At 42.3% G+C, this 24,074-nt stretch overlaps 1 protein-coding gene across 13 annotated transcripts in view; it reads left to right on the top strand.

Annotated features, from left to right (window-relative positions):
• The window catches only part of LOC111853501 (ras/Rap GTPase-activating protein SynGAP-like), a 90,483-nt gene extending 66,790 nt beyond the window's left edge, over positions 1–23,693 (top strand). For 7 of the 13 annotated variants that reach the window (XM_023830448.2, XM_023830449.2, XM_023830451.2 and 4 more), the window contains 2 exons: positions 992–1,064; positions 12,995–23,693. In XM_023830448.2, the coding sequence (XP_023686216.2) occupies positions 992–1,064; positions 12,995–13,297 (376 nt within the window). In that variant the 3' untranslated portion in view covers positions 13,298–23,693. The other 6 variants (XR_002840466.2, XM_023830456.2, XM_023830453.2 and 3 more) reach the window with 6 other exon arrangements.
• The last annotated feature ends 381 nt before the right edge of the window (positions 23,694–24,074 follow it).

Below are 24,074 nucleotides of genomic sequence, written 5' to 3' on the forward strand. Positions count from 1 at the left end.
CATTAACTGACTTCCTCAAAAATTATGACAGCCTTACAGCCAACAGTTATTACGCATAGCATTATAAATTACACAGAAAATGGCCAAATATTTTAATTAGGACTGATTATATTGTATAGGAGCAGCGGAACACAGAATAGTTTGAAGTCACAGGAAAGCACAACCAGGTTAGATGCCTAACTTAATGTACCTTAACTACCTTATTAATGATACAAATATGGCAGTAATGATTTTTTTTATAGTTATCACATGATAAAGGGATTCTGAGGATAACACATGTGCGAGAGGGAAAAAAAAACACAACAATCCCTCCACTATGCAAGCCTTTGATGGGAGCCATTAAGTTTAGCGTGTTCTGGATCGTGTCCATGGAGAGGTCAAGCTGATTTCCACAGATGCGGCTGCGATGCCAGGCTGTCGGGATGGCTGAAGATTAGCTTAGCCTGCCATGTAGCTTTCGCTCTGTGCCTTTGTGGGAAAAATGGAAAGCCAAGGATCCATCTGTGTCTGGCTGACGAAACCCCCCCCCCCCACCAAAAAAGGGTCGGGGGAGAAACACCATCGATGAAAATGCACACATGAAAGGAACATGTTGAATCCCCCTGGGAAAAGATGAATGGCTGTCTGGACACCTTTGTTCTTCTTTCCCAACCTTACATTTTTTTCCCCCTGGCTTTACCATAACCCATGTTTTTATGGTATCACTACAGAAACAGGACATTGTAAACATAAGAAAACAAGTTATTTGCTCAAAGGGAATTATGGGAAAATGGACATATCCCAAATATGTTTTCCCCCTTTCATTGGTGACGTTGTATGATTATAATCTCCAGTCAGTGCCTGTTTCCCCCTAATCCATTTTGTGATTGTTATAAAATATCCCATGTGATCAGACCAGGTCTACAGACCGTTGGTACATGTCACCCTGTGCTGGTGGTTTAATGATGGTGCTTGGTCACCGTGGACTAACCTCTCCATTGCTTTATTCCAGGCTTATGGCTGTGGAGGACGAGTTGAGGGGGGGTGCCATTCCTGACCTGAAACCCCGGATGTTTGCAGAGCAGGTCTGTCTTACTGTCTGCACGTACCCCTAGATGTCTGCGTGACCAGTCATGTGTCTGCCTGTGAGGTTGCTGGCACACGTATTCCAGTCTCTCCACCAACTTTGACTCTGGCTCTCCTTTCATCTGTCTCTCTGCTTTTCATATTCTGTGGGCCTTTTAATTTCCTTTGTTTCGGGTCCTTTTTGCTTATGTGGACTACCCTATACCCCATTTTCCTACTTGATCTGCCTGTGTTTTCCAGTCAGTCACCACATCCCTCTTCAGGTTCCTTTAAAATGTGTTAATCTTACATCTCATTCTGTACTTTCCAGTCAAATTTTCCCATATATATCACGAGAGAAAAAAACTGTCGCTTTGAATAAACTCAAAAAGCAACAGTCAGTGTTGCTGCAGCATGCATCTCTTTAGAGCTCAGACTCTTTCGACACACTATAACCAGTTAATTACCTGTTACTTAGCTTAATCCAGTCTCAATCTGTGCAACAGACCTCACACACAAAAAGCAGGCTAACATTCTCTCGCCAGAAGCTAAAGAGCATATCTACAATCCTGCTTGTCCTTGAGACAAACTGAAAGAGTTGCAGAGAGAAGCCACAGTGATGGTAAGTAAAACCAGGCAGGTTGATCTGGTCTCTAATGAAAACTCTTCAACAGTTATTTAGTTATGTAGCATGGAGCAGCAAAAATGAATCGATACACCTGCAGGTTACGCATTTTTTTTTTACTGTTAAATATAGGATTCTACTGTGACTTAGTGTGAAAGGGCCAGCATCAGCAGCAGCAGTCTCTGAAAGTATTGTTTCAACTTTTAAACAACACTCACAAGGTCGTTCAAGCCTGCCTGCATTAATGCTAATGCTAATAATAATAATGTAATGCTAATACAGTCATGCATCGCTTAACGACAAGGATATGTTTTGCGATTTCATTGTTTTGCGAACATGTTAGACTGTATTTACACAAACCAAGATGTACTGTAATAGTCTATTACACACCTTGACTATATTGTATAGCCTGAACAACGACAAAATGTACAGTACCGTAAATACATAAACCAGTAACATTGTTGTTTATTATCATTATCAAGTATTTTCTACTGTACATAATTGCATGTGCTATGCTTTTATACGACTAGCAGTGCAGTAGGCTTGTTTACACCAGGATCACCTCAAACATGTGAGTAATGTGATGGCTACAACGTTACAATGGCTACGACATCACTAGGCAACAGGAATTTTTCATCTCCTTCATGATCTTATGGGATCACCCTTGTATATGTGGTCCATCATTGACCGAAACATCGTTACACAGCACATGACTGTACTGTTCTGCATTTACACTATTAACAATATTAGAACTGCATGTGTTTGTGTTCTTCTGGGTTACTTACAAGACACTCAAGCCCTGCTTTGTTCCTTCTCAATCAAAGACACATGAAGTCAATGACAAAAGTTTCTGTTTTCATTTACATGTTGTGTGTTTCAGAGTTTTTGACTATAAATGTCTTTATTTTTTTGTGAAAAGGCACAAGTAGGGATTATTCTTTATACTCATTGCCTGATGCCATCCCATCGCTGCAGTTTTCAATGTATAAACCCTGTCCTATAACGTTCTGTGAATCACTTCATATCTGCACCTTTTATGAATTCGGTTTATATGGGTAAATAAATAAACAAACAAACAGACAAAAAGACTACAGAACTGGATAGCTGGTAGGCTATACATGCATAATTATATATAACAATTATATTACAATTGTTTGTATATTATTCAATGGGAGAAAATCTTACAATCTTTCTTAGGATTCCTGCAGATGTGCTCTATATTTATTACATTCCACAAAATACCCGCATATTAACAGAGACGGGTATTTTGAATAAGCAAACTATCCCTTTAACAATTGACATTGACTTTTATTTAGTCATTTTATGTCAATTAAGTTAAATGTTTTTAGTACTCGTGGTTTCTGAAGGAATAAATTTCTGCAGCAGCTGTAATTTTTACAATACTACAAGGTTAAAATGTTACATAGGATGCAGTGAGCGATACAATATAGCCAAGATAGATTTGAATCTGAATCCGATAGATTTTTAAAAAGAAAACATACCTGATATGTTTGTATCGTGTATGCGAATTTGATGAACAGGATAAATGAAAAAGCAAGACGTCAAGCTATCAGAACGTGACAAACAAAGTTATCAGAAAATCAGTTGACAAATGTAATTGCAGACGAAGCATTCGATAAAGCCTCTCCTGGACCCGACACCTTATCGTGGTGGAGGGGTTTGCGTGTTCCAATGATCCCAGGAGCTAAGTTGCCCGGGGCTTTATGCCCCTGGTAGGGTCATCCAAGGCAAACAGGTCCTGGGTGAGGAACCAGACAAAGAGAGGCTCACAAGACCACTCATGATGAATAAAATAGTGGAACCAGAGTTTCCCTTGCCCGGACGCGGGTCACCGGGGCCCCCCCCTGGAGCCAGGCCTGGGGGTGGGGCTCGATGGCAAACGCCTGGTGGCCAGGCCTGTACTCATGGGGCCTGGTCAGGCACAGCCCGAACAAGGCACATGGGTACCCCCTCCAATAGGCTCACCACCCATAGGAGGGGCCATAGGGGTCGGGTGCGATGTGAGCTGGGCAGTGGCCAAAGACGGGGACCTTGGCGGTCCGATCCTCGGCTGCAGAAGCTAGCTCTTGGGACATGGAATGTCACATCTCTGATGGGGAAGGAGCCTGAGCTGGTGCGCGAGGTTGTGAAATTCTGGCTAGATATAGTCAGGCTCACCTCGACGCATGGCTTGGGCTCTGGAACCAGTCTCATTGAGGGGGGTTGGACCCTCTTCCACTCTGGAGTTGCCCGTGGGGAGAGGCACCGAGCGGGGGTGGGCATACATATTGCTCCCTGGCTGGGCGCCTGTACATTGGGGTTTACCGCAGTGGACGAGAGGGTAGCCTCCCTTCGCCTTCGGGTGGGGGGATGGGTTCTGACTGTTGTTTGCGCTTATGCGCCAGGCGGCAGTTCAGAATACCCACCCTTTTTGGAGTCCTTGGAAGGGGTGTTGCAGAGCAATCCTCCTGGGGACTCTCTTGTTCTGCTGGGGGACTTCAATGCTCACATGGACAATGACAATGAGACTTGGAGTGGTGTGATTTGGAGGAATGGCCCCCCCGATCTGAACCCGAGTGGTGCTTTGTTGTTGGACTTCTGTGCTCGTCACGGATTGTCCATAATGAACACCATGTTCAGGCATAAGGGTGTCCATATGTGCACTTGGCACCAGGACACCCTAGGCCACGGTTCGATGATCGACTTTGTAGTCGTGTCATCGGACTTGTGGCCGCATGTCTTGGACACTCGGGTGAAGAGAGGGGCAGAGCTGTCAACTGATCACTACCTGGTGGTGGGTTGGCTCCGCTGGTGGGGGAGGAAGCCAGCCAGGCCTGGCAGGCCCAAGCGTATAGTGAGGGTCTGCTGGGAACGTCTGGCGGAATCCCCTGTCAGGAGGAGCTTCAACTCCTACCTCCGGCAGAATTTCTCCCATGTCCCCGGGGAGGCAGGGGACATTGAGTCCGAATGGGCCATGTTCTGCGCCTCCATTGTGGAGGCGGCTGACCGGAGCTGTGGCCGTAAGGTGGTCGTTGCCTGTCGCGGCGGCAATCCCCGAACCCGCTGTAGGACACCAGTGGTGAGGGATGCCGTCAAGTTGAAGAAGGAGTCCTATCGGGCCTTTTTAGCCTGTGGGACTCCAGAGGCAGCTGACAGGTAACGGCAGGCCAAGCGGGATGCGGCTTCGGCGGTCGCTGAGGCAAAAACTCGGGTTTGGGAGGAGTTTGGTGAGGCCATGGAAAACGACTTCCGGACGGCTTCGAGGCGATTCTGGTCCACTATCCGGCGGCTCCGGGCGGGAAAGCGGTGCAACATCAGCACTGTTTATGGTGGGGATGCGGTGCTGCTGACCTCAACTCTGGACGTTTTGGGTCGGTGGAGGGAGTACTTCGAAGACCTCCTCAATCCCACTGACATGCCTTCCAATGTGGACTTCCCTATCTCTGGGGCAGAGGTCGCTGAGGTGATTAAAAAGCTCCTCAGTGGCCGGGCCCTGGGGGTGGATGAGATCCGCCGGAGTTCCTTAAGGCTCTGGATGCTGTGGGGCTGTCCTGGTTGACACGCATCTGCAGCATCGCGTGGACATCGGGGGCAGTGCCTCTGGACTGGCAGACCGGGGTGGTGGTCCCCCTCTTTAAGAAGGGGGACCAGAGGGTATGCTCCAACTATAGGGGGATCACACTCCTCAACCTCCCTGGTAAGGTCTATTCAGGGGTTCTGGAGAGGAGGGTCTGCCGGATTGTCGAACTTCGGGTTCAGGAGGAGCAGTGTGGTTTTTGCCCTGGCCGTGGAACAGTGGACCAGCTCTATACTCTCCGCAAGGTTTTGGAGGGTTCATGGGAGTTTGTCCAACCAGTCTACATGTGTTTTGTGGACTTGGAGAAGGCATTCGACCGTGTCCCTCGGGGAGTCCTGTGGGGGGTACTCCAGGAGTATGGGGTGCCCGGCTTCCTTTTAAGGGCTGTTCGGTCCCTGTATGACCGGTGCCAGAGCCTGGTCCGCATGGGCGGCAATAAGTCGGACTTGTTTCCAGTGAGGGTTAGTCAGGGCTGCCCTTTGTCACTGATTCTGTTCATAGTTTTTATGGACAGAATTTCTAGGTGCAGCCAGGGCGTTGAGGGTGTCCGGTTTGGTGACCTCAGGATTAGGTCTGATGTGGTTCTGTCGGCTTCATCAGACCGTGACCTTCAGCTCTCACTGGGACAGTTCACTGCCGAGTGTGAAGCGGCTGGGATGAGAATCAGCACCTCCAAATCCAAGACCATGGTCCTCTGCCGGAAAAGGGTAGAATGCCGTCTCCGGGTCGGGGATGGGGTCCTCCCCCAAGTGGAGGAGTTTAAGTATCTCGGGGACTTGTTCACGAGTGAGGGGACGATGGAATGGGAGACTGACAGGCGGATCGGTGCGGCGTCCGCAGTGATGCGGGCGCTGCATCGGTCAGTCATGGTGAAGAAGGAGCTGAGCCAAAAGGCAAAGCTCTCGATTTACCAGTCGATCTATGTTCCTACCCTCACCTATGGTCACGAGCTGTGGGTAGTGACCGAAAGAACGAGATCGCGAGTGCAAGCGGATGAAATGAGTTTCCTCCGCAGGGTGGCTGGGCTCTCCCTTAGAGATAAGGTGAGGAGCTCGGTCATTCGGGAGGGACTCAGAGTAGAGCCGCTGCTCCTCCGCATTGAGAGGAGTCAGATGAGGTGGCTCAGGCATCTGATTAGGATGCCTCCTGGTGAGGTGTTCCGGGCATGTCCCACTGGGAGGAGGCCCCGGGGATGACCCAGGACAAGCTGGAGGGACTATGTCTCTCGGCTGGCCTGGGAACGCCTTGGGATTCCCCCAGAGTAGCTGGACGAAGTAGCCGGGGAGAGGGAAGTCTGGGTTTCCCTGCTGAGACTGCTGCCCCCGCAACCCGACCTCGGATTCAGCGGGAGATAATGGATGGATGGATGGATTCGATAAAGCGTGTAAACATGACTTTATGGTCAAACAGTCACATACCCTGCTTTGTCAAGACATTTCACTGTTACTAGAGCAGTAAAGTTAGCTTTAGGCATCACAAAATTTCCTGCTTCATTTTGATTGTTATAAAAGGAAAATGATAGATTTCCTTAAAAACACACACCCACGCGTTTTATTAGATATGCCGTTACTTTGTCACTAGCAGTGTCATTTATAGATGACCATTTTGTATTATTAGTATTTGTGACACAAAAGTGTCTGGGGATAAACTGCGCTGTTGCTGTGTTTGATCATTTTCTCTGTATGTTTTTGTTGTGTTTTCCCTGCGTGGATGTAAGTTCACCTGACTATAGTACCATTAATACATCTGTTCTGGGTGCTGTGTGGAAATTTGCGTTTTAATTACATGCATGCTCTTGGATTTATTGCTTACCATGTTTGAAATAAATGCAGGCATTTTGTTGCCAGTTCCTTTGCCCGTTTTTATGTGTCCTATGCCCCCCAACTGTTTCCTTCCACTTTCCTTTTCCTTCCTCTTTGCGTGTCTTTTTGTGAGTGTTTCTTGGTTAATGGTGGGCATGTCCCTTCACCATAACCCCTAACAGAAAACAAGCCAGAGAATGACAATAAGTAACGTCTTGCGACAGCTGCACGTCAGCATGTCATGTGACCCACCTCTATTGTTTTCATTGGCCTATTTCAGTATGTCAGGTTTAATTGCAGTGCCTTGGCACAATTTGTGTGTGAGTCGTGTTTTCATTCAGACCAGGCTATGCTGTCGAATGTGTTTGTTCTGTGTGTTATGTTTGTGTGAGTGTGAGGAGTGGGGGTTTCTGCAAAGTGCTCTGTGAAGGTTCACTTGAGAGTTTCTCGCCATCATCTCCATTCTCCCTGCTGTGTCCTCTCTTAGACATGCACCCCCCCCGACCACATTCACCACCACCTCCACCACAGCCATTCTCTGTCTCTCCTCACTCTATGTTTATGAGATACGGTGATTTCTCTTAGGGGAGGCGGCAGTCCATCCTAGTGCAACCCCGTCTTGCTCCCGTCCCCCACCGCGTGCAAAGGTAATCTACCAATCAGTCTGCACCCTGCACCCTCCCATAACACACAAGCTCGATATGTCCATGCTGCTATGTCGCAACACACGGCCACATCTCTGTCTGCGTAGCGCACTCCACTGACTCCTGCTCGTGCACAGGACCAACCCAAGGATGTCGGTCGCCGGTGGACGCAACCACAGACATATTCAGAGACATACTAATGCACTTAGAGCACTGAGATTAATGGATCACATTACATTCTCTTTAACCAAAACCATGGGTTTCCCAAACTAAATATTTTAAGAATGCATCATACTGAAAGTACATACTGTAACATACTCACTGAGAAAATATTAAAGTGAAATTAGTGAGAAGCTTTCAAATTTGTGTGCTATTGTGTCATATTGAACAAAACTATTACATAAATCTCAATTATATCAACACAACAAAGAACACTGACAGAACGTGCTCTGGACAGATGTGTGCAGTAGTAAGTGCACACACACGCAGACAGACAGATGGATAGGGGGAATTCCCATGATGTTCCACAATGGCTAACTGCAGTCAACCAGTGTCGGGTATTCAACATGCTAGCTAGTCACATACTTGAAATGAATGCACTTGAATATCACTCTGATCTATCTCAAATATTGATGCTTGATGATTTAAGTCCATTCTTTAGGGGAAACATTAGTTAAACTCTCTCTACGTGTACTAGTGTTTTAGCCCAGTAGTTTCCCAGTAGTGGAAAGTTTTAGTATGAAAATACAGTGAAATGAACTACATTCATTTTCAGGACACAAACAATGACTATGCTGTGTAATTAGACACAGTTTTGCACATGTTCCTTCAAACACAAACATATGCACACAAGGACACATACATAGGGGTGAATCACTCACGCATCTGAAGGATAGTGACAGACCACACCCATGCACTGAGAGTGAGAGAAAGATAGGTGTTCAGCTCTAAAATATGCAAAAAACAACTAACAGACACCCAGATGGACAAAAGTTATGAAGTTGACACTGTGTAGATAAACAAAACCAGTTTCCCATTCACTCTGACACTGAGAGACAGACACGCATAACGATACACAATTACCACACATTTAAGGTCTATTCAAACTCCCCTGCTCTGTACCAACCAACTAAAACACCAAACGCGTCTCCCAGCCTGATCTTAGCCAGATATATCATATACCTTTAAAACTAGTTATGATTTTGCAATAGTCTGAAAACTACGTTATTTTGGAAAATTGTGCTTTAGCTAATCTTAAATGGTGAATGTTTAAAAAATTATTATAATTTGTCATATCAAATGAAAGGTGTGAGCCTCATATATATGCCAGATCAGCACACATGGAATATAAACACGAGCTATACACGTTTATCTGCAAACCATAAATTCACCATTTCTTATCTTGTAATATGTTAAAGTGTAGAATGATTGCAGTCAATTTACTGAGTCACTTTCAAATGGGCCTCACTGATTTTAATTACTAAAACCTTCTAGCGCTGCAGTATCTCAGCAGTTTGAGCTTGGAAATGAACATAGGCTTGTATGCTTAAATTACGCAATGGACAAGAAGATTTTTTTTTAACAAAATACTGTTTATCTTGTTTTAAACCCCAGTAGGCTGCAAAATGTGTTTCAGTGCATAAAAGTACTTAATCATCCTGGATTAGTGTCGAATAATTACAGGGCATGACCATACTCTAAGCCATTACCTCATGATGATGCCATGATTTACATTAATTCAAGTGTCTTGTTTTCCAGACTCCAAATTTTACTGAATCATTAATCATAATATTAATTAACACTGAACCAAATGGTTTGTGCATCACAGATGTTATTTCAGATAAAGATATCCAACATAAATAAGGTTACAATTCGTATTGTTAAAATATTAATAAATTGTTTTTTAAATCATCTGTTCCTAAATATCACTGCAAAGTAGAGGATACAGAAGCAATAAACAAGGAATTGTGTTTTTTACCACGTTCATCATTAGCCCTTTCTTTAATGTTTTGCTAAACCAATTTTAGACTGTAGAAGAGACATGATTCTCAAAGTTTCTTTGCTGAAAGTTGATTTAATTAATGAGGAAGCCCTTATCAAGGAATCCAGGCATTTAGTTAGGGATGATTTGCCCTCCTGGATCCTGCTCAGACACCCCTTTCCTAGAGATCATTGTTGGAATTATGGGAAATCTCCTTATCTGAACACAAGCCTTCTCCCCATCATGCCGGGGTACATTCAGTGTGTGTCTGCGGTCCTTCTGTCAGTGGTTGCCGTGACTGATGTCAGCGTTGTCAATGTGACTAGGAGTTTGTTACCTGTGTGCCTATTTTTGCTAAACGGTAAGTTAGCTGACTGATTTTAGCCAGTGACTCTTTGGGTCCCTCGGTGTGTGACTTCTGGTTTCTTATGACTGTTTCAACCAGGTGTTTTTCAGGAGGGGGCCATCGTGCTCTCTAGCAGGCATAATCTCCGCCTTCACTCTCCCAAGATAACGAGAGCCGCTGATCTATGAGACAGACTGTGTGTTTGTAAGATGCCCTGAATTCATTTACAGCCAAATTCAAACCAGGAATCTGGGCAGAACTAAAAGAACATTGAAGGTCAATGACAAGAGTGAGATTGAGGTGGATGGGTGATAACCAGTGTATGTCTCTCTGAATGTTTGTCTGTCTCTGTTACTAACTGCACTGACACTGGCATCCCACACTGCAATCCCGCTTCATTTAATTTCATGTTGATATGGTACTTAGCTCTACCTCTGGTGTAGCTTATTCACGTTTTTTTAGAGGGCATCAGTGTGTGCGTACAATGTGTTCCGCACCTTTAAAAACATACCTAACTCAATAGTGGGGTAAATGGTAGCTTGGATTACTTTGAAAGCGTTTCCAAAAAAATCGCCTGATAGAGTCATACAGTTGAGCAATAGTTTGCTGGATTGATTGCTTAAGCACACACTGTAACCCTCTGAGAAAAGCAAGGAAAGCCATTAAGTAGACTCTGTCTTCTGGAACCTAGAGTGATAGATAGAATCTCTTTTACTCGTGGAACTGGGAGCTTATGGATATGATCTCCTTGTTGATGGCAGGGGAGTCAAACAATATGGTAGATGTCAATGTAGCAGAGCTATTTTACTAACTGGCAGTTTCAGACAGACAAAGTCCATCAGCTGTTTAGAGTGTTTAGAGTTGTGCTTTTGCCTTAAGTTTCAATATAAGCAATAAGTAGTGTTAGCTTATGTTTTGCTTAAAAACATATTTTGTCTGTTGCAGCTTGAAATAAAAGACCAAAGGTCCAAGAACCGAAATCCATTTCTTTTTCGATATGTCAGTAAGTCTTTGTGGTATTGTTAGATACGGATAAGATATTCTGTCAATTTTAGGCAATATATATTTTATTGATGTTTTTCGTCTATGTCTGCTTTATCTCAGTTTGTTAAAGGGTAATATTTAATTAATATTTCACTTTTTACTTCTCTCCTTTTTCCTGATATCAGTGTAAGGGATAAAAGCCAAGTGTGAAAGGGCATTTGTGTATGTAATTTGTAATTGTAATTGGTGTAATTGACAAGGTTCTGAGTGAGAAGAGAAAAGGTCTGCTGAAATCAGTTCACCTCACATTGCACTAACATCATAAAACACACTGGGAATATTGTATCTGGAATATGAATCTCCATTAACATTTTTAACTTTGTTAACCAATCCCCCTGCTGAATGTCGTTTTAAAATGCCAATGTTTTTCTTGGTGAAGCATAAGATTTCTGGTAGTTATTGGTACAGTATATTACCTTTTCTGGAAATGGCACTGAATTTAAAAAAATGGTTGGAATTTCTTATTTGAGTAGATCATTTGATTTGTTTATTGCTACTGTAAAAAGAGAATACGCTGTCATTTAAGTACCAAACATTATTATATTAACAATTGTCAAGTATTACACATTAATTCTTCAATATATACCGTACTTGTTGCAGCACTTGGAGGGAGGGGGTTATGTAATAATTAGATCAAAAACATGACTTTGAACTGAATGAACTGTTTTCTTTCTTATTGCTTCATTGAAGACTTCACTGAACTGGACTGGACAGGACGACTTATACAATTAGTTAATTTAACTGAAATCAGACTGGTATATTGGCAATGATGGTTCTCTGCGCCAATGTAGGTAAGGATAGCTGAGAGGAGCAAATCAAAACTTTTACATATCCACAAATCAGAAATGACTGCGTTCTGGCAAGATTCAAATCAGGAACACCTTTTAATCAAAGTCATACATAACGTGTAGCTTTAGTTCTGGAATTTCTGATTGGTGGGTAAGACTGTTTTGATTTGATAAAAGCAAGAGTCTCACTCAGACATAATCAGAATGTCAGGTACCATGCGATGTTATCATATTGCAACATTTCAGTGTAAAATACCATGTCACCACATACATAGGAGCAACAGATAATTTTCCCACTTATCATTATGTAATAGCTGAATCCATTTAATTAGATGGTGTTGTGATTAAGCATCACTTCATTCTCAAATATGTTCACTTCACCATTGCGAGGAACTTAAAAGTTTAAAGTTATGTTATTTATTTGTTGCATAAAATATAATTATTTGGGTCTTAATTATTAATCATTATTATTAATACTAATTACCTATTGGGCAAAAATACATGTGGGTATTTGGCAATTCTTATACTGTTACTTAAAAATAAAATAAAAAGCAGTTGAACAAGGTTTCTTACCTTGATTGACATGACAACGCAGCCACCCTAGTCAATGATGAGGTATAATCATCCTACCGATGTGCTCATCATATCTGACAGTATAATGAAAATCATTGATAAGAAACCTACTAATCATGGCACTATTTGATACTCATGAGCCTTTGCAACCTTGTGGACTCATCTTGACCTGTCTTGACATTCATGGCTAATATCTAGCAGCTAGACTGTATCGCAGTCTGAGGAGCATAATGAGAATAAGAGGATTCACTGATCAGCTGAGTCATAGGTCTGTTTGTCAACCCCAGATTTTAACCCCACCCCATCCTTTTCTCTTTCTCTGTCTACCCTTTTCTTCCTCTGTTCTTTCTTACATTTGTGTGGTCAAATTTCTGCTTTGTAACTCATTTTCCTCTTTCTTTCTACACTACTCTTTCTATCCCTTATTTTCCTTGTTTTTGCTCTGCCCTTTCACCCACTTCCCTTTTTTCCTATCCTCCCTCTCCGTTTGCTCCATTATTCTCTCTATCCACCCCTCCGACCCTGTCCTCTATCCTCCCTTCCTTCCTTCCTCTCTCTCTGTCTTGCTAGGAAGGCCAGTTTTCCGCCTTGGGTTCAGCAGACCCCGGTGTGATCTCTGAAAGAGGAGGAGGAGGTGGAGGAGGGATGACCATCACATCTGGCACTGGAGTCTCCTCCTCGGGCGTCTCCTCTTCCAGCTTCCCCTGGAACGGAGTCGTTCCTCCCCTCCCCCCTCCTCGCCTGCACTTCAGCCAGAACGGAGAGCTCTGCGGCAACCGAGCATCCTCCCCTGTGACCGCTACCACGGTAACCGGGACCACAGCAACGGCAACATCAGGACCGGGCATAGAAGAAGGGGGAGCAGGTCAATAGCAGCCTGAACCAAATTGGAAAGAGGACTCAAATAATCAACAAGCTTTCCCTTGCCTTGATGCAGTCTCTCTCGCTTTTTTGGTATAGAGACAGAATTTAACATTTTTTGCCCACTTTTAGTGTCAAAGGCAGAGAGATGGGAGAACTAGGGGGAGACACACTTTACACACAATATACACCCATATCTGAAAAGGGCTTTTCCAATGACCTGTTCTCAACAGTTTTTGTTTTGAAGGTCATGCAAGCTTTTGTCAATGTCTAAGATAAAGGACACAGGACAATGGACCCTTCTTTGGAGCTCCTCAAAGGATTTCATGGGATTCTCTCATGAGTCCCTTGAGGTGATTAGGTCAATGAGCAGGTGACGAGCCAAGGAAGTCAGATGGGAAAAAACCTCCTTTAGGCTGTGACCTTTTCACACTGCAGACAGTTTTATATCCTAAATTGGATTTGGTATCAGAATATATAATTGGGGGAGAAATAATCACATGATTTGGCTTTCTCAGTGCCTTTCAGTATTTTCTAACAGGGTTTTAAAAGAGCAAGCAGTATTGTTGCTATTCCAATAAGTTTAATAGCAAATGAGAAGCCTTTTTGAGTGCTAAGCAGTCTCTACATGAATTGTACAGCTTGTGTAGGATTTTGGTTCAATGGTGTGAATTTGAGAGAATTCACAATGCTCTGCACTCTTTAATCATGAATCTGGACCGGACATTGCATAACTGGACTGGACTGTGGCAAAGTTTTCTCTTCTCAATCTCAGAACCACTGCGGGATGAATCGTTGATACATAAAGTACTACTGTTAAGTGCAAAGCAAACCTGTCCCTCTGCGGTACTTCACACGGTGTCTTTATCCCCAGGGCTGCTTTTTAAGTGCATTGCCATTGCCTGTGTACCTTTTCTTTATGCTTGTGTGTTGTCCTTGTGTGTATGTCCACATGTGTGCACACTTACCTGTGGGAGATGGGAGAAGGGCTTGCGGTTGATTCTCACCATGTGAGAATGCTGCTTTAATAATTCTCTAACCAAAATTTCCTCGGACCTCGGATGGGTGGGCTGAATTCCCACAGTGCTTTACTGCCCAGCATAGCCATTGGAGGAACCAAGAAAGGATATTACTGGGAAGAAATCCACTCAGTTTGGTTAAATACATGATCCCAAGCTGTGACTATCTGTGGTCTTTGATGGCATCTTAATATCCATCAGGCGATTGTATATTTTTCCACAGAATCAGCATGTATCTACCTGCGTGAAGATATGCACATGTTTTTTGTTGCATTATTTCGTATGCACTCATGCTGTGGTACTAATACACACAAATATATTTTGCTAGTGACCTCACACCCATCCTAGACTCAAAAAAAAACCAACACATTTCTGAAGATTCCCTATATATAGATTTTTTTAAAATCGAATGTTGTGTGGGATCAGGACTCCATATTTAGGTGTGAGTACAGAATTGCCTGTTTTCAGTTTTAACGTCAGTGTAGCCAGCAGTGATGAGACAAGTTGCCTTTTTTGTTATGAAACTGGAGCAAGTGAGGCTCACACAGTAAAACTGGAAGGTTAAAGACATCCTTCATGGGACACACACCTGCCCTGTCAGGCTAAGCTTGTCCCTGCAGCATGTGTGATGGCATCCCCAGTGCAGCAAAATGAGCACAACAAAGAATGACAAACATCTTAACTAAGTTTTATTGCTCTATATATTTCCATCTCCATAAAGGATGCTAAATTAATATGATCATTAACTTATTTAATTTGTCCTTTCAGTTTCTTAAGTCCGCACGTAGTATTATGCAAGTACGAGAGCGTGACAATGTCATTTAAAGAATTCACATTTACTTTATTCATTTGTAACAAATTCCAAAATTCTTTTTTTTTTTTTAGGTTGGGGGGTGCTAGGAATGCTGTAATTAGTTGGTCTTTTTTGGGCACAGTTCTTTTGGCATTTTCATTGTATATTCAGCAGCAAATTTATTGTGCTTGAGTTCCCAAGTTTTTAAATGGTATTTAGCCCATGAGTCACCAACGAATAGGCAGCTGTTCAACTCTGCATCAACTTTTAGTTCACTTACATCAGCCACCTTCATGACACTCTCTCCCTCTCAGTGCATTTGCAGAGACATCATGTGTAAATGGGTGCCTGCGTCTGCAGCTCACCCCGATGACTGACATTAACGTAAGCATGCAAAGCATTGTGGGATCCCATGTATCACTGCTGACTAAATTCAAAATGGCCGCTGCGTTTTCGTTGTCCTAGTTGCCTTCATCTGCATTGTGTTGGTTTCTCAGTGAAAGAAGTTTCCATTATGGCTATGCGCCATATTCTGTCTGTCCTGATAAAATAATAATACAATGATAATATTATTGATGGTTTGAAGACATCATTCAATGCACAGTGCATCTCCTATAGGAGGCCAGCATACCCCATAACTAAAAATATTATTAACCTACGTGCACTATAATGTATTAAGGAACAACTAGCTGGTTTTCTTCCAAGAAATGCCCAATATATATCGACTTACACTTTCTTGGCATGCTGTTCCTAAAGCAGTGAGTATAGTCAAAGTGATGTAGATCTCTCAGGAAGGCTGGTGCTGAGGGTTAAAGTAAGAATCTGAGGGCAAGAGTAATATGACAGCTGAGGCTTTTCCTGGGCAGGCTCCTCGTTGTTACCTCTCCGTCCTCACAGTTGTTAGCGCTCCCTCTTCACTGCTGTTAACACTCCACCCTCACCGCTGTTATCTCTCCGTCCTCACAGTTGTTAGCGCTCCCTCTTCACTGCTAACGCTCCACCCTCACTGCAGTTAGCACTCCCTCCTCACTGCTGTTAGCTCTCCCTCCTCACTGCTATTAGCACTCCCTCCTCACTGCTATTAGCGCTCCCTCCTCACTGCTGTTAGTTCTCCATCTCTATGGCTGTTAGTGCTCCACCCTCACTGCAGTTAGCACTCCCTCCTTACAGCTGTTAGTGCTCCCTCCTCACTGCTGTTAGCACTCCCTCCTCACTGCTATTAGCACTCCCTCCTCACTGCTGTTAGCTCTCCATCTCTATGGCTGTTAGCGCTCCACCCTCACTGCAGTTAGCACTCCCTCCTCACTGCTGTTAGCTCTCCCTCCTCACAGCTGTTAGCACTCCCTCTTCACTGCTGTTAACGCTCCACCCTCACTGCAGTTAGCACTCCCTCCTCACTGCTATTAGCACTCCCTCCTCACTGCTGTTAGCTCTCCATCTCTATAGCTGTTAGCGCTCCACCCTCACTGCAGTTAGCACTCCCTCCTCACCGCTGTTAGCTCTCCCTCCTCACAGCTGTTAACGCTCCACCCTCACTGCAGTTAGCACTCCCTCCTCACTGCTGTTAGCTCTCCCTCCTCACAGCTGTTAGCATTCCCTCTTCACTGCTGTTAACGCTCCACCCTCACTGCAGTTAGCACTCCCTCCTCACTGCTATTAGCACTCCCTCCTCACTGCTGTTAGCTCTCCATCTCTATGGCTGTTAGCGCTCCACCCTCACTGCAGTTAGCTCTCCCTCCTCACCGCTGTTAGCACTCCCACCTCACAGCTATTGGTGCTCCCTCCTCACTGCTGTTAGCGCTCCACCTACACTGCTACTAATGTTCCCTCCTCATTGCTGTTAGCTCTCCATCTTCATGGCTGTTAGCACTCCATCCTCACCGCTATTGGTGCTCCCTCCTCACTGCTGTTAGCACTCCCACCTCACAGCTATTGGTGCTCCCTCCTCTCTGCTGTTAGCACTCCACGCTCACTGCAGTTAGCACTCCACCCACTCAGCTGGGAAGCCGCTGCAGTACTGGAGAATGCAGAAGGGTCAGTTGACCTAACTTTTCTGTATCGACCTGGGCAAGATTAGGGATGAAACTGTGCATTGTTGTGCAGTTGGAAGAAGGAGTCTTTTTTCACATTGAGTTGTTGGTGTGCTCTCCAGTGGATGAGTTGTCCTGGAACATTTTAGTGACATTCTGTGGTATCCAACAAGGTTTGGGTGAGGATAAAGTTGCAAGCTTAATTTTGGCTGGGAGCCATGTAAGCACCTCCTTAGGTCTTTCATGAGTGTGTTGGCTCCCTTCTGGCACTTCTTTCCTGTTGTTTACTCATAGCACAGGAAACAGTCACATTTACAGGAAATGGTGTGGATGCCTCGCATTGCACACTAACAAACCCTGAAGAATCAAGTACTTGAAGCAGATATATCCAAATACAAGAGTTTTGATTGCTTATGAATCTTTGATTAGAGATCCTTTCACATGAGGATGGTACAATGGATGCAGGGAAGGGAAATTTCAGAAACCATAAAGAGGATTTTGTAATTGCTGTAATAATAATAATAATTGTTTAATTGATTATTAATCAAAGAAATACATATTATTGATTGCTTGATTGATCGAGTAATTAATTAATCAATTGCTCTCCTTCCTACTGTGATGCCCTTTTTCTTAATCTGGTCCAAAATCCTTAGGGTAAAATTCAGTTTCAGTAAAGCCAATATAAATATTTAAATTATATAAATATATTTAAGTATCAAATCTTGTGCAAAGTTTGTGCAAAATTGTTTGGCTATTTATCATCATAATCACATTTTGTTCTTTTGGACAATGGTACGTGCAGTTGTCTTTCGTATTGTTGTCTGTGCTTAGGGGAGCAGTGTCTGGTGGGCCTTTGTGAGTAAAAATATCCATTATTAGTTTAATATTGGCCTCTGAATGTAGAAGAATTTGCCATCCAGAAAGGTCACCTCAGGTCATTAGAAAATATAAACACTTTTCAGATATTTGTCTGATGGCTCCATGTTTTTCATTGATGCCTAATGGTGACGTTTACAAATGTGGCATGGATGCTGTCAATACTGCCTGATAGGAAAAACGATTAATCTCTCCGATGCCAGTATCATGCAATGAAAATAATGCATTTTGTGTGAATCCGGCAATAATATTTATAACTATAGAAATATTTTTGCCAGATTGAATTATTTGATTGCACAAAATAAATGTGACTGATATATAATGGATTCAAAGATGGTCCCAAATTATATGAAGCAATATGAGTGAGTGAAAAGAATAATAGCAGAGATAGGTGTGCAGTAATGTTTTAGTTTACTTTTTACTTGAACATTTTTACCCAGATAGTGAAGTGGTTATTAAATATGGAAATCAGCTTTAGGCTAAACCGTACGTGACAATGTAACATGTATGGAATCTAAGAAGAACTGTGTTATTTAGGCTATAAGATACACTAATAATATCATGATACATTTTAGCATATTTAGCTGTATCAGTAGCATGGCCATTCTGTCCCAAGGGAGTTGTTGTTTGTTCAAATTTCAAAACATAATGTAACATTAGGTTAAATACTAAAGCAATAAGATGACGAGGTTGTGCTGCAAATGATTCTTACAGCACAGCGGTGTGGTTAGATAAGACCATCTTCAATATCATTATACTTTTTATGGATAATTTTTATAGATATATGAAAAATATTTTGTGCATAATGGGCCACAAGTTTGCAATATAGAATGACTATAAGATGAGTAAATACCTTCCTTTTCAGAGGTGGAATGGTTAATGAAGTTAAGAGCCTAATAATGCCTCATAACCTTGTCCATTGTGATGTATATAATAAAAGCAATTTTAAACTGAGGTTAAACCTAGTAGCATGTAGAATTATAGTTATAGGCTTCTCAGACTTTTTGCATCTATGAATATTTCTATATTTAAGTGCATATTTTGACATATTTGGCAGGTGTTTCCACGCTCCGCATATGTTTTCTTGTCTGTTTGTAAGCTGGTAATCCCAAACCCAAGCATATAATTTTGCGTGCAGCACCAGGGTCCAAACTGTAGTTGGAGATATGATCGCTAAAGTGGCAGCTTTTGCTTTGTATATTCTTATGTGATGAGATATCCCACCTGGTTATGAAGAGCAATATATTATCCTTTACTTTATATAACAATAAGATGAAGAAGTAAAGATTTGAGGAGGAGAAAAAGAAGTACTGATTTTCTTTTCTCGGACTCAAAGTGCTTGCATAGTTTGCTCCTTGGTTTACTATAGTTCTTTGGGTAGTAAAGCAGATGTGTGTTTAAATTGAGGTTTTAGAGCATGTGCAAACAGTGCTTTTGTAAACAAATTGGAATTATTACCAGAAGGCTTTGGGTTCAAATCCCAAGACTTGAAGAGCTCCTGTGCTTGTATTTAGAAATGTAATTAAGTTAAATTGCTTTATTAAATACCCATCTGTAATTGGCTAAAGTTGTCAGCTATGTAAGTTGTATTGGATAGTATCTGCTAAGCAATAAATAATGTTAAATAAGGTCATGTACAGTAGCACAGCACAACTCTGTCAAATCTTCCAAAGGAGTTTCAGGGCAACATTTGGAATTGGCTTCCACTATATGTCTTGAAGGAATTTAGTATCATCCTGCTTGATTGAGATGCACTGCTCTTCTAAGGTTCCTGGTAGCTCTTGTAGCCGCCCCTGTCTGAGACTTGCTGTGGGGGGGAAGGTACAGGAGCTCCTGTCTTAACCAGGGTGAAAATCGAAATTTGGGATTTGGCCAACTGGGCCCCTGTACCTTCTTGGTATTTTCAAAACTGGGATTGCATAAATATTCATAATGGTAATATTTCCTTAATGGCAAAAAAGTATGATTTTGATATTTGCAGACAGCAAGAGTGAATGCTCACTTCATGCTTGTCTTTGGTCCCATGGTTCCCCTGGCAAATAAACTGAACAAGGAGGCATATTCCACCAGTCATACACGTCACAGTACAAGATGAGATGTTGCTATTAGAATCATGGAGTCACAGTAACAAGCTCTCGATTTAAATGATCTTTTGTTGATAAATTTATGACAGTGATGGTCCCATGTTATTAGTATATTGGTTAATTAGAATTCGATCATCATACAATTTTTTTGTGGCGTTTTCCAAACAGTTAATTGTTACATATTTTCCATGCAGTAGTTATGAAGAGATGATCAAGTCTTTTTTCTGCTTAGTAATTAGCATGTACATGGACTTACAGGGTCAGTGGTAAAATAATTGCTATAAATATACCTCAAAGACAAAGAATTGAGAGACTCAGGTAAATAATCAATCGCCTCAGAGCTAAACACAAACAGATAAAGACACTAGTTCACACTGAACACACGCACACTGATTTCCTGCTATTAAACAGTCAGTTCTCCCATCAGAGGATCCGTAGCCTTGATTGGACACCTCTTCATCAAACACCTCCCCCCTCCTTTTCTCTCTGTCTCCCTTTTTTTTCCTCCCAGCCAATCACACAGCGTCATGGAACTCACTATGGAACCTGAATGGCTGATGCAATATGGGCAGACCTCTCATTGGCCTGACCTTAATCCAGGAACCCTCTTGGGTGATCTGATTGAATGACAGAAAGGGAAAATACAGCAAGGGATCAACACTGGTCCCTTCCATTCAGCACACTGGATACTCCAGATTTGCAAATGATCTGTCAGGAAGCTATGCCACTGGGTGAATCAAAGCGAAGGGGAATCCCTCACTAAGTAGGCTTTCTGTGATTGGCTAGCTTGAAAGACACTTTTTTCCATGTGTGTCTTGGCCGGATGTTCAGTTCCAAAGACGTGTTGCGACGATCCAAAGGCTACATGGTGCAAAGTTGCATTGAGCATGAGAAGAACAACTTCTTCAGCTGCCATCGTGTTGAACGGCTTATTAAGCATTTGAGGACAGTTGTTTAACTGAGAAAATATTAGAAAATGAAATACTGAAAGGGAGCATGTCAGTGACACTGGTGGTAAGAGTTTTTTTTTCCTGTTTTTTTCTTTATAATATCACACCATTCCTTCTCTCACAACAGAAGCTTTTTCATTTTTCTAATCATATTCCTGCTTCTAAATTGCTTTTATTTCTCTGTTATTATTCTTAGATTCTGTCTTTGTCACTCAGTCTCTTCCTACGCTTCCTTACGCATCTTCCAGTTGACCTGTCTCTTACCTCCATGCACTACTTATCTATATTTGTTTTTTTTAATCTCCCTCTTGTTTTGCCTGAGAAAAAAAAAACACTTAGCATGCACAACCAAAAAAGAAATGTTGCATTTAAAAGTCTGGTATTAGTGAAGACTGGAAGCTGGAAAATTTTTTTCATTGTTTATTATCTTTGTGATGTTGTGTATTACTAGGACAAAAATATTTGGACATTTCTCAAGTACTGTATTATTCTTGTTGCAAACACAACAATAAGGAGATCCAGTGATATGAAAAATGTTTAAATGTTATAGTTTTTTTTTTTTAATTCATTCAAGAACTTCTTTACTGACAATCCACAGTGACAATTCCTATTCAGAGATGTTCACCACCCTAGAATTTAAATCAAAGGTTGTTTTACCTGCTCCCCCCTCCTCAACGAATTGGACGTTGCTGTGACTCGTGCCCCCTCCCTTTTCTTGGTCCATGTGACCTGATGGACGCAGGAATGCGTCGCCGTGGAGCTCTGCTTTCACTGACAAACAAAGACGCCACATGGATGGGAATCCTCCTTTGGTTGACCCTTAACCCCTCTGGGTGACTATTGGTTGATCCTTTCCTTCACCTTTTTCTCATGGTTCTTTTACTTCTCAAGAAGGAACGCCCAGCTGAATGGCTGCCTGGTTGACTTTCAGTGATATGCTAAGAGTAGAACCCAGGGTAGTGTCTCTAGGTTCTGTGTCATTATTGTTTCATGGCTCTGCCTGGACTCCTGACCAGTGGGCTGGACATTCCTGTTGCTCCTCTTCCTCTTTGGTTAATCAGATGACAAGATATGAAAGTGAGAGGCGGAGAGCTGGCTGGCTGTATGTCTGAGTGAATGTGTGTGTATATACAGAATGTGACTGTATATTTTATGGTGTGGCTGTTTATACATGGGTTGTTTGTGTATAGGTGTGTGTCTATAGGCTGTACATACAGGGGTGTGTGGTGATTTCTCTTTTCCTCTCTAAGTTTGTGAGTGTGCGCGTGTGTGTATGGTTCGATGTGAGGTGTGTTTCCGAAACACAGGATGAAATTGACACCTTTACACGGCAGGGACACTGGAAGAAAGGGAGGATCACAGGACAATACAGAGGACCAGGAGCACCTTGGAGAAACACATAGAGGTGCTAATTGCACAAGAGTGTAAATTTTCTCATGCAGATATGGAAACATGTACTAACATCTGCAGACCCTGACACTCAGATAGATAGAATTGCACACATGCACAGACACACACACACACAGAAAACTTACTTGATTGTACTGGCAAATTTAAGCTCTGTCTCTGCTTTATGCACATCGTCTCTCTGACTTTCAAAAACATCCACACGTACTTACACATTTGATACATAGACATTCACTTACTTTGTCAATCTTTCTCTTGCTTTTTCTAACCAGCTGAATCACTTTGAGGTGACCAGGCAATTTCTGTATATATAGAGTGGAACACGTCTTTATATGACATCTTCATTACTTTTATTGATTCCTCTTCATTTATAAGAAACAAGTATAAGTATGTACCATAAAGCACATATACAGAGCATATACCCCCCCACCTAACACAATGAGTACATAGACACATGCACATACATGTTGGTTTACAATTTTTTTCTTTTGCTTTCTACTTTTGGTTGGGCTGTACTTTAAATTGTGTGACACGTTCATCTTAAAATCCCAAACACTGTCCTCTTTAACTAATGCTGCCGACTCCTCTCACTCCGCATTTCTTAAGGTAAACGTCTCTTCGATGACTCCCATGAATCTCTTGGGAGTGGCCAAGTGGCTCAAGAACTCCCGAGATCAATAGAGGCAGAATCGCCTCTCACTTAAGGTGACGGCTGAATGTATTTTTATTTAAAATGTCCCACTTGGTGACTCTCTATCTATAATCTGATCACCCTTTCCTCTATACAGTCCATTTATTCCCTGTGGGCGGCTTATCCCCGTAAAGGCCCCGTCCTTACCCACAATTCCTTGACTCACTTGTTCTTTATTTATTTAGGCCCCTCGATAAGCCATAAACTCCCACACCCCAGTTGCTATATTGAGGTTTAAGTGGACAGACATTCGGGGACATTGTATATATCAACCGAAAGAGTGATTATTAAAGTGTGCATTGCCGCTCTACATAGATTTTATATGAATGTTGGTATTCTGATGATGATGACAATAATGATGAATGTTATGATTATTCTAATGACTATTATAATTATTACTTTGATTTTATGGAAAACATTTCTTTCTGATGCAGTTGATGGCAATTTCTTTCCTTTTTTTGTGAATAAGCGGAAGTTTATATTTTTCAGGTGGTAGAATCCTGGAGATTTAAATAAATGAATTAATAAATTAATAAATTCAATACATTTGAAATGTGATTTTGGCACTTTTGTCAGATTATTCCATAAACTTAAGAATTGGGACATTTACTGTATTGTGATAATTTGGTTCAGGCTTGTTATTTAATGCTTCAAAAACACCTTTTTAAATCATGCTGAAGCCACATTTTGGTCTCCTAATTTATGTGAACTTGTTGGGGACCTGCCCAATATCCATCTTTCCATCCATCCTCCCACAAAGTACAGGGCAGGCAGCATCCAGAATGGGACACCAGTATTTCCCTAGTAAAACTATATTATATTTTAAAATCCTACTCTTCAACCTAACAGGTAATCCACCTTTAGGTTTTTGGGTTATCTAGTGTGGAGGACAATATTAGAACTTCAACATACAGTACAATGTATAATTTCCAAACTATA

The sequence above is a fragment of the Paramormyrops kingsleyae genome, chromosome 23, assembly GCF_048594095.1.
Source record: "Paramormyrops kingsleyae isolate MSU_618 chromosome 23, PKINGS_0.4, whole genome shotgun sequence".
Lineage (NCBI taxonomy): Eukaryota > Metazoa > Chordata > Actinopteri > Osteoglossiformes > Mormyridae > Paramormyrops > Paramormyrops kingsleyae.